Source organism: Coregonus clupeaformis, chromosome 9, assembly GCF_020615455.1.
Source record: "Coregonus clupeaformis isolate EN_2021a chromosome 9, ASM2061545v1, whole genome shotgun sequence".
NCBI classification, from domain to species: Eukaryota; Metazoa; Chordata; class Actinopteri; order Salmoniformes; family Salmonidae; genus Coregonus; species Coregonus clupeaformis.
Genome location: NC_059200.1, coordinates 38,767,928 through 38,779,764, shown reverse-complemented (window position 1 = coordinate 38,779,764; position 11,837 = coordinate 38,767,928). Strand labels below are relative to the sequence as shown.

Genomic DNA, 11,837 nt, shown 5'->3' with positions numbered 1-11,837 from the left:
CTTGTCCACTTGGTCCAAGATAGCCCTGGGACTCCATTTCCCATATACAGCGTATAAAGCTACTTACAAAGTAAGTTAAAAGAAAACAGCAGTTGATCAGGCTACTGCCCCTTCTAGTGAATATGATGCCTTATACATCATATGAAATCTTGGAACACTTTCCCTCCATTATGAACATCTCATGACTCAGGTCATACTACTGGTAATAAAGAAAAATATCTTAATCTCAAAAATGTATCTAAAATAAAGAACGGAAAGACAGTGACCTTCTGACTCCTGTAACAAAACCCTTGGTGAGTGGTTTTTGCACCATGTTCTCTATCAAGCGATCGACTGCCTTAACAACCCTGCCAGTACGTGTTCTGACAACCTGACTTTCAAACCCTTGTACTTGGGAGGGTATCTGACTATCAATCAGTGTAACAGGTGAATTGACGTCCGAAGACCCTGTCTCATCTAAGTCAGGAACATCAATTGGGGCAACAGAGTCAGTGTCAGTCATGTGCAAATCAGGGGGGTCACTGGAATCCGACAAGTCTCTCACAGGTGAGTATTCATTTTCCCCTTGGCCTCTGACCTCTTTAGACTGGGCTCTCGTGGGTGTCAGTTGAACAGACTTCCTGGACAGAGAGTGGGGCATCTCATTCTCCATCTCAGACTCATCAGCTTCTCCAATAGACTCAGAGTCAGAGGATGCGTTTAACCACGAACATGTACGGTCCTCAGAAGCGTCTACTGCTAGGCCACTCAAAGCATCAACAGAAGGAGGCTGAAACTCACTGGCCACATCCGAGGCAGCTCCATTCGTCTCTTCATCGCTTAGTTCTGGCATGGGCAAGAAGCTCACGTCCAACATCAAATTCCGATGAACAACTTTTGTTTTCCCACTTTCGTCTCTGACTTTGTAAACGTGAGTCTGAGGGTTCCGGTCTATGATGGTATACATAGTGGCTTCCCACTTATCCGCTAACTTCCTCTTCCCTCTCTCTGCTTTATTAGCTAACAAAACTCGGTCGCCAACGTTCAAGTGGGTTCCACGAACTCTCTTGTTGTAGCCATCAGCTTGATGTTGCTGTCCTTTCCTCGCATGCTGCTGAGCTATGTCGGCAGCCACATGGAGGTTCGCCATCAGTTTCTCGGCATAGGTCTTATAATTCACCACGACTGGATCCCTCAAGACTTGTTTGAAGACCATGTCTACTGGGAGTCTGGGGACTCGACCATACATCAAATAGAATGGAGGATATCCAGTTGTTTCATGAGTGGTGGCATTATACGCAAAAGTCAAAGTCTGTATCTGTTGGGCCCAGTGTTGCTTAGCTGTCAGGGGTAGGGCACGCAACATACTGCCAAGTGTCCTATTGAACCTTTCGGTTTGCCCATTTCCCATGGGATGATATGCTGTTGTGTGTGTTTTCTTAATCCCTGTGAGGCTGAGGAGTTCAGCTATGAGTTTGCTTTCAAAATTGGCCCCTTGATCAGAATGTATTCGCTCTGGGAAACCGTAGATGCAGAATACGTTATCCCATAACTTCTTTGCTATTTGCTTTGCAGTTTGGTTTACGCAGGGAAAGGCATGAGCCAATTTTGTAAAGTGGTCTGTTATGACTAACACATCGACAGATCTTTGCTTAGAGTCCTCAGCACTCCAAAAATCAATGCACACCAGCTCCATGGGTGCCGAAGTGCGAATGCTCTCCAAGGGAGCTCGGGCAGCTGGTTCAGGGGTCTTTGCAAGGATACAGCGTTGGCAGCATTTCACATATTCCTTGATGTCTCTTCCCATTTGCGGCCAGAAGAAACGCTGTCGGGCGAGGTGTGCTGTTCTAGCCTGCCCTTGATGCCCAGCGAAATCATGCACACCAGCGAGAGCTTTGGCCTTCAAGCTAGCAGGCAGCACAAACTGATACCTCTTCTCTCTGCTTAATGGGTCTTTGGTTACCCTATATAGGACTCCGTCCTGGACTTTTAGATGATGCCACTGCTTGCACAGTGTCTGGGTCGTAAGAGATAACCTCCTCCTCCCTCGCCTAGGTGGTGGCTCACCCCTCTGAATGAGTGGCAGGACTTCCCTGATAACTGGATCTATTTCCTGGCTGTGCCTCAGCTCGCCCGATGGAGAGGGCTGGAAGTGTGTCTTGTTCTGAGGGCACCGCCTGGGGGAAGAACATTGAGAAACTGTGTTGCTCTTATCTCTGCTCCCCTTTCCCACTCTACATGAGCTTCACAAGCAGATTTCACATGAGAGGGTTCTTGACTGCCAGCCAGCCTGTCTTGAGTGGGGTCCATAGTTACACAGCACCCTGCATCAAGTGCCTGGAGACACTGGGTCTTACTCCGGAAGAGATCTTGGACTTTCTCCTCTTTGGTTCCCTCCGCCTCGGCCAAAAGACTTCCATAGGGCTCACTGATCAACCTTTGGCTCACTGATTTAGCAAACGGATCTCTACTCAGGGCATCTGCCACAATGTTCTTTACCCCAGGGATGTGTTTGATACTGAAGGTGTAGGGGGGAAAGCTTTGCCACCCACCTCTGTTCGCAAGCGTCAAGTTTTGGTTTGGTCATTATATAGGTCAAAGGATTATTGTCGGTCCACACTGTAAAAGTGTGGCCTTTCAACCAGTGGCTGAATTTTTCACAAACACTCCATTTGAGCGCCAAGAACTCCAGTCGGTGAGCAGGATACCTCTTTTGTGAGCCAGTGAGGGTCTTGCTGGCAAAGGCGATCGGGCGTGCCTTCGTTTCTCCTTCTGGTATCTGGGACAGAACTGCCCCAAGGCCATCAAGAGACGCATCAATGGACAAAACCAAGGGCTTAGAAAAGTCTGGATGGCTAAGGACCACACAATTCAGGAGCTTCTCCTTAAGGCCGGCGAAAGCGGAATCGCAGTCAAGGGTCCAATCCGCAGGTTTGAGCTTTCTGTAGACTCCCGCATTCTGACTGTACTTCCCGGCCTTTCCTCTCCGTTTCTGGCCAGCTGTGAGAGCAAACAGGGGTTTTGCGATGGAGGAGCAATTTGGTATGTAGTGTTGGTAATAAAATACCATCCCCAGGAACGACTTCACTCTGCGAACTGAAGGAGTGCAGCCATCATCTTCCATCAAGTCCCTCTTTGACATTTTGGTGATGACCTCGACCTTCTCTGGGTCAACAGCAACACCGTCACTGTCAACGATGTGTCCGAGAAACTTCACAGATCTCCGCAACAGATGGCATTTTTTTGGACTCAACTTTAGATTGTGCTCCCGTAGCCTCTGGAAAACAACCTCTAATCTGCTGAGGGCCTGCTGTTCGTTGGGGGGCAAATATCAAGAGATCATCTAGGTAGCACAAGAGACTGCTGAAGTTAAGATCGCCAAAGATACTCATCATCATCCTCATGAAGGACGCTGGACTGTTGCAAAGCCCCTGTGGCATTCTGTTATACTCGTGCAGGCCTAATGGTGTTGTGAAGGCGGTATACTTTTTGTCCTCCTCATGCATGGGCAAGTTATAAAATCCAGACGTGAGGTCCATGGTGCTGAAGACAGCATTACCGCCAAGGGCAGCCAAGCAGTCCGATTGATGGGGCAAAGGATGAGCATCCTTGATAGTTCTTGCATTCAGCCATCGAAAGTCTGTGCATATCCGGAGGTCGCCATTTTTCTTCCAAACCATCACGAGTGGAGAAGCATATTCACTCATTGATTTCCGTATGATTTCCTGTTCCTCCATCTCGGTGAGAACTTGGCGCAGCTTTTGATAGTGGGCTGGCGGCACTCTGCGATATGGAAGACGGAAGGGACGGTCGTCAGTGAGGCGGATCCTATGGGCAAAGCCCTTGGCTTCTCCACAGTCAAGATTATGCTTTGAAAATATATCCTGATATTTCTCCAGCAATGTCACAAGTTGGAGCTTGGTGGAGGGGCTCGCTTCACAATGATCAATGTCGACATTTCCTAGACCAGACTTCTGCAGTCTGTCTTTCAGGTCACCGTTGTTGTCCTGTTTCACATGAGTCACTCCAACAGAGCCAGCATCACTCTGACAGGAACCCTGGAACAGTGTGAGATCTTCAGCTGCAACACAAGTAGAGACGTCCGCAAGCTTGCTGTTCCTTTTCAGTGTGAGTGGTTTGTCTGAGATATTAGTGACTTTCATGGGAGTCCAGCCATCTCCCCATAGCGGTGTTACCACTCTCCCCACCATAATGCCCCGAGGCACACACCTGGAGGTTGTAGGCTCCACCATAACTGTACTCCCAGGTGACTTGGGTATATTACTTGGCAGTCTTCCCCACAGCAGGTACTCTTGTTTGGGAAGGAGAGTCACCGCCTGAGTTAGCTTCACTGTCCCTACTTTTCCTGGGACATCTTCACCCCTCCATCTTGTGAGACTGGTCATCATTTCTAGAAACTGTTCGCCATCTGGAGACCCTTTTGTGTTGCTCGAGATAAGTGTCCAATAACTGTTCTCGTTTTTCAGCTGATGCAGTACATGTTTCAACATGTTGGTGCCTACTATTATGTCGTCTTTCTGACCAGTGATCACCAGAACTGGGACCATGCACTTTACCCCATACAGACTTAGTTCCATGTCATACATGCACTTGGGGCGCACTTGTACTCCTCCACAGCCAACAAGGATGATATGCTGTGAGAGTTCTTGATGTGGGGTCAAGATGCTATCCGATAGTAGTCTCTGCTCTGCCTCTTCACTTATCGTGCAGGCCATTGAGCCTGTATCGAGGAGCCCTTGCAACTGAGCACAGCCATTAACTGTCACCGGTGCGTGAAATAACTCACTGAACGTCTCAACTCTGTGAATATTCTGAACAATTACCGTGCAATTATCAGACATTGCTTTACAGACATTGACATACATCTCCTTCAATTCTTCACTTTCTTCAAGGGTTGAATCTTCAACGCTCACACATCCCCTTTCCGTATGTGAGCTATCTAGTTTAAACTGGCTCCACCTTGCTCAGAGTTAGGTGATGTGTGCGTTAACTGTGGCTGAGCGTTAATTCTTGGCCGGCGTTGTTGGCATTCTCTCTTCCAGTGGCCGGGCTTGTAACAGCCCATACAGAGGTTCGCCTGTCTACAGTGTGCAGTAGTTGAATGTTCGGCAGACTGACAGACTTTACATCTACTCTGAACAATGGCTGCTGGCCCCCTGCTTGGTGGCACGACTGCTGTTGTGTGTGCCGTCTGCTCTAGCACACGGTCCAGCAAGCCAATGAGAGACTGCATGCAGATGCTCTCTGTCTGAGGAGAGGATGGAAGCCCCATTGCCTTTGGGTAACCAGTAAGGTCTGTTGGGTTTTCAGCAGCGACTGTCTCTGTGGTTAATGCCTGAGCATGTGCACCAATGTTCTTTGGCCGATAAGATTTGGCTTGACACATTGTTCTAGCCTCTCTCTGATGTTCAACGAGGTGTTCATGAATCTCATTTGCTGTCCACTTTTCAGCTGTTTTGCACTTTAGGACACTTGTAAGAGCGGGGTCGGGACAGTGTTTCACCAGCATCATTGTGACTTCGTGAGAGGGGTCCTCAATGTTTCGCCCCTGCCTTCTCAGACACTCATCTGCGACATCCACAGCCTTGTTCAAGCGTATCCAATAGTCCATGGGACTTTCTCCAGCCAGAGGAAGTGTGTTATAGAAATCTGCTAAAGGCATAGAGGAGTAGGTTAACTCACTGAAATGTTGTTTCAGAATATCAAAGACGAGCTTGGAGTTCTCAGCTGGCTGCAGCGATGGCATACTGCGCAGGGTAACTTTAACAATGTCTCTAGCCTTTCCCATTAGTCTTGACATTATCTCCTGGGAGTGCTCTTGGGTGTACACCCCTCTTATTCAGGTAAACGCTCATAATCTCTTCCCACTCATGCACTGTGTGTTTGTCTGTTCCATCACCCCTGAAGTACGGCGGCTCTTTGACATCTGTCTTCATGACTAATTTTACTCCTGTCATGTTCAAATCAGACTGTCCATATCCTAAGTTCAGGCTAGGCGTAGGATTGGTTTGGTTATCTGCACTACCAACAGATCTCTGTAATTGGCTAGCAATGTTCTCTCCTATTTCATGAGCTAACTGTGTGATGAGACTCCCTAGGTCTGCAGAACTCACATGTGAACTAGACACTGGCTGACGTGGAGAATGTTCATCTGTTTGGGTGTGAGTGTATGAAAATGCAGGACAGCCCACTGAACTAACGCTGCTTGCAATGTCTGGAGCATCTCTTAAGCTACTCATGTGTGGTGCGGGGGAATATTCATCAGTGCGTAAGCGTGTGGACGAGAGTACAGGTCTGCCTAGTATACCAGCACCCCTAACCGGCGTGCTCTCCACCATACTCATAAACCTGCCCCTCCCCAGGCTTACCCCTGCAGCATCTCCAACACTAAATGGTGTCTGCGCATCCTTGCCATCAGCCATTTTTTTTTTTTTTTTTTTAAATAGAAAGTTGTAATAGACTATGGTAATGATATGTGAGTCACCAGAACATGTGAATATAAAAAAAAATTGTAAAATGATAGAAGTAGCTGAGGTAAGCAATTAAGAGCTACAATTTACACATTAATGTTTGCCCTTATACTTGTAACGTTCGAAGAGGTTCCTACTCGTCACAGCAACCACCGGCGATCACCCTGGCGATGATCTGAAGCGAAGATAATCCGGGTCACGGCACCAATGTAGCCGGCGCGGTCTGCTCGTTGCCGACTACTGCGTTGTGTTCCGGTGCACTGAAGACAAGACACTGGCGTACTTGAAGGCACTTTATTGTGTACAACTCTCTCAATCTGTTCAACATCAAAGAGAGAAAATGTTCAACACTCTACCCTCGACCAGAATCCGCCTCTCCCAGCCGAATACAATGTAGACTACACGAAATGCTGAACAATACAATATTTTGGTGAAATCAACTCACAAAATAAAATAAAAAATAGAAAATGAACGGTTGCAAAAATCTGTAATTCTTTGACCTGTTACATATCTATGGATGCGACCCAGTCGTTCGTTCTAAATGTTGCATTGCCATACTGGCTGGCAACGTTCTTATCCCTTGCTTGCTAGCTAGCCAACTACTCAAATTTACAGTAAAGTCAAACAGTGCAGCCAGAATAACAACAGTAGTAGCATTTGCATTTGTTAAAGCTGTTTTTGAGTGACATTTATTTGGAAGCACCCATAACAATTAGCTAATGAGGCGCGATTTCACCTGGCACGACGTCAGGACACTGTTGTTCAGAGGAGCTAGCCAACAACACAGCTAACACTTGAATATATCCATAAAAATGATGCCAGCTGATTCATGATTTCGACTGGCTGAGAAACACTGCCTGCCTGTCTCGTCCCGACTCGATCATGACTATGGGACAGCTGGAGATCGAATTTGAATATTGAAACAATGTTGCAAATGTCGGAGAGACAGAAAGCAACGTTTATACAAATATCTGCTGTTGAAAACTAAATGTTAGTCTAAAATAAATGTGAGATAATGTCTAGATGCTTTTTAAAGCGGAGATCAAGTTTATAATTTGCCTGGCAGGGTTGATGAGACAGTGGATTGCGCAGTCAGATGGAACAGAGTAAATATGCATTTTAAAGTCATAGATTTAGCCAGTAGTAATTTGTGGAATAGAAACCGGTTGGAATGCGCTTTTAACCAATCAGCATTCAGGATTAGACCCACACGTTGTATAAAGGGAATTATAGAGAGCACATTTTCTATGTCAGGCGAAATCGCGCCTCATTAGCTCATTGTTATGGATGCATCCAAATAAATGTCACTAGAAAACATCTTAAATAAATGCAAATGCAGCTACTGCTGTTATTCTGGCTGCACTATTTGACGTGACTGTAAATTAGCCATAGTTGGCTAGCTAGCAAGCAAGGGATAAGAACATTGGTAGCCAGTATTGGAATGGAACATTTCGAACAAACAACTGGGTTACGTCCATAGATACAGAACAAAAAGACTGAAGGACTGGGTCATGTCTCTGGCAACCAAACCGATAGAATGAACGACCAGCCGGCTTGGGTAGCAACCCTAGATTTGTGTCGGGACTATATCTTGTGGAAGGATGAAATAATATGAATAAATTCTTCAAAATAACATTTTTTAAATGAAAATATGTCAATCATTATTTGAATATGTTGCTAACCTGTTGTATAAAAGTGATAATGTTCTTCAACTTTGTCTCTGGCCTAACAACACCTGCACCGGCTTCTCTGGCATTATCACTTAAATAATGCACGCTCTAGAATGGCCTTCAAGCCAATCAGAAACAAGTATTCAACAATGCCAAGGTATAAATTATCACAAGGTTTCATTTGTTTATTGTCAAAACATTAAAAATAAGGAATTTCCTGGACCTAAAGTAGGTATTGGAGATTGGAGGGACACTTGGATATGGTCAGTAGGACATGTTCCACGTTAGGGTATTTGCAGTTTTCCTCTTGCCTCACCTCAAAAGGTGGCTTTGCCAGACAATCTGCCTTTTTGCACTCCCCAAATAGGGAATTTAGGAACGTGACAAGCTATTTAATGTGATTTAAATAGCAGATGGAGGCTTTTTGGTCTTTTAGGTCTGTTATCACACGATGACTTCCAGAAGTTTGGGAGTCTTCCCTTTCTGTATGCAGAAACTCCTGGTCTTGGTCTTGGTCCTGGTCTTTCTTTGAAGTAGGATGCACTGTGTCCTTCACACCGATGACGGGGCGGACATTAACAGTGCTCCACCAGTCCTGCTAAGACATAGACAAGAACATCTAGCAGAATTAGATGTTCTGCAAGATGTCACCATAACTGACATTATACCCCTTCCAATCCAAAATCGACATGCATGGCAAGTATAGTAGATATCACGGCATGAATAAATAATGTTGTGAAACAGAGAAGGATGAGACATGTGGACTTAGTGCAAGAGAGATACTGTAGGTGAATGATCTCTCCAGTGAGTGTTGATAAAGCAGTTGATCAGAGAGGAAGATTAATGAGTTAGCCAGCTAACTTTGATCATTAAGAAAGCTTAACTTAAGTATGTGTTTTTGGTTATTGAGTCAATTAGACCATACCCATATCAAGCTTAACTTGGGGGTGGGAAAGAATGCCACAGAAGATGAGATTAAGAAGGCCTATCGGAAACGGGCCCTCATGCACCACCCAGATCGTCACAGTGCGGCCACGCCAGAGGTACAGAAGGAGGAGGAGAAGAAGTTTAAAGAGGTAGGCGAGGCCTTCACCGTGCTCTCTGACCCCAAGAAGAAGACTCGCTACGACTGCGGCCACGACCTGGAGGACGACAGCAATAATATGGGAGATTTCAATGCCAACAACATCTTCAAGACCTTCTTCGGAGGCCCAGCAGGAGGATTCAGTTTTGAATCCAATCAAAGTATGTAGTGACACTGCTGTGACAATGACACTCTTTTACCTTTTTATTTGTGCACATAGTGCTTTCGGAAGGTATTCGGACCCCTTGACTTTTTCCACATTTTGTTGCATTACAGCCTTGTTCTAAAATATATTAAATTGTGTTTTTTCCTCATCAATCTACACACAATGCCCTATAGTGACGAAGCAAAAACAGGTTTTTTGACAAATGTATAAAACATTTTTTTATATTACATTTACATAAGTATTCAGACCCTTTACTCAGTACTTTGATGAAGCACCTTTGGCAGCGATTGCAGCGATTAAAATAAGACTCTTCAGCTTGATTAAATAATGAAAGAAAATCTGAGATCGAGCACAAGGCTATTTTTGTTATTTTAGTTTTGATCAATTTAAACAAATATTATACATCATACAACGCTCCACAATATGTCAAAATGTAGGTCTAGGTCTTCCAATTAGTATTAGAATTAAATGGCTCTAAAGTGGATAGTTAGTGGTGTTATGGTGCGTTTGTAACCAAGTGGGAAGTCGGAGTTTACCACATCTGGGAAAAATCCACTTGAACGGCCCTCCAGCTGGTAATTACTAGTTAAATCAGCCATCGCCAGAAAAAGAAAAAACTATATATTTTTTTGTGAATCTTGTATTCATTTGCCCCACACAATAATATTCAATTCCCACTGTCACAGGGAAACAGGGAGAGGCAATTTAATACAAGATTCACAGAAAATGCTTTTAGTTTTTTTCTAGCCTGTTGAGTCTCCTGAGTGGCGCAGTGGTCTAAGTAGCTGTGCCATTAGAGATCCTGGTTCGAATCCAGGCTCTGTCGCAGCCGGCCGCGACCGGGAGACTCATGGGCGGCGCACAATTGGTCCAGGGTAGGGGAGGGAATGGCTGGCAGGGATGTAGCTCAGTTGATAGAACATGGCGTTTGCAACGCCAAGGTTGTGGGTTCGATTCCCACGGGGGGCCAGTATAAAAAAATATGTATTCACTAACTGTAAGTCGCTCTGGATAAGAGCGTCTGCTAAATGACTAAACTGTAAATGAGTAACAGGGTTCACGTGTTATGCTTGAGCCATACTGTTTATCACCACAAAACACCAGAAAATGGCCAAAAAGAGTTGAAACAGCTCACCTGCTTTTACACTATGATTTGACTATTGGATGTTCCAATTTTTTTTTTTAAATACATTTTTAAAAAGGAATAGTTTCACCATATTAAAACCAGAGTTCAGTTCATGTAACAGGGTTGACGTTAAAATGAGGGACAGGCATAAATGAATCACTAATCACATGAAAAAAAAAAAAAAATTCTGAAATAACATTGTCAAAGCAACAAAATAAGTAAGTCTTTACAATGATTATTTTGGGGGGTTTGTGGGTTGAAATATTCCTAGAAGTCACGGAGGGGTGCAAAATGAGGATATGTCAAAATGCAAAATTGTGGCACTTTAGCAAGTCTTTATTCATATTGAAAATTGTATTAATTTAATTCTCCATGTGGTCTAAATTAAAGGGCTCTTAATATCATATAATAGGATTTAAAAATTCAATATTGGTGCATAATTTCTACTTAATTCAAAGGGACGTTGGACATTGGTTGCAATGCTCTCGTCAAGTTTGTTTGTTTATTTGACCTATGCACATGAAAGACATGGAGTTACTACATGACCGATAATGTATCATGTTTATAGTCATTTTTGTAGTCATTTAAATGCATTTAAATGCCTGTTAGTGCTTTTGGTATGCTTTTGGTATGTGTCAGGTACAATAAAAATGCATTTTGACAAAATATATTGTAGTGGCGGTAGCCTATTAGAAGACTTGGAGGCATGGCTTGTTGGGGGCGTGGCTTTGTCTTAGTGCTCTTTGGCTTCCATGAGACAGATTGTCATGCTAGTTAATATGTTTTGTTGTGTTCTGTGACTGAAGGTTAGGCTTCTACACTGCCAGTTCTGCAGTCTTAATGACTCTGACAAAATAAGTACCACCGGTAAGTGCAGAAGCAGTCAGTGCAGAGACCTTAAAACTGGTGCAATGTGTGCTCTCTGTCTGGTCTTGGTCAGTACCTGTGCTGTAGCATTCTGTTTGTTTTGCAGTTGACCAATGCTTTCTTGAGTTGACCAGACAGTAGAGCATTACAGTAGTATTGTTTTTGGTAGAAATCGTTCCCTAAGCTCTGGACCTCAGCTGAATCTGGTAATGAATGGTGTGGCTGTTGAACAAGTTGAGAAGACTAAATTACTTGGTGTTACCTTAGATTGTAAACTGTCATGGTCAAAACATATAGATTCAATGGTTGTAAAGTTGGGGGGAGGTCTGTCCATAATAAAGAGATGTTCTGCTTTTTTGACACCACACTCCAAAAAGCAAGTCCTGTAGGCTCTAGTTTAGTCTTATCGTGATTATTGTCCAGTCGTGTTCAAGTGCTGCAAAGAAAGACCTAG

At 44.4% G+C, this 11,837-nt stretch overlaps 1 protein-coding gene across 1 annotated transcript; it reads left to right on the top strand.

Moving 5' to 3' along the window:
• Positions 1-8,430: 8,430 nt before the first annotated feature.
• Positions 8,431-9,494, top strand: LOC121574421 (dnaJ homolog subfamily C member 7-like). Its single transcript, XM_041887045.2, has one exon. It carries the CDS (start codon positions 9,031-9,033, stop codon positions 9,391-9,393), a length of 363 nt encoding a protein of 120 aa, XP_041742979.1. The 5' UTR covers positions 8,431-9,030; the 3' UTR covers positions 9,394-9,494.
• The last annotated feature ends 2,343 nt before the right edge of the window (positions 9,495-11,837 follow it).

Excerpts from the sequence above, each read along its gene's own strand:
- LOC121574421 (XM_041887045.2), top strand. The coding sequence starts at position 9,031 with ATGTGTTTTTGGTTATTGAGTCAATTAGACCATACCCATATCAAGCTT.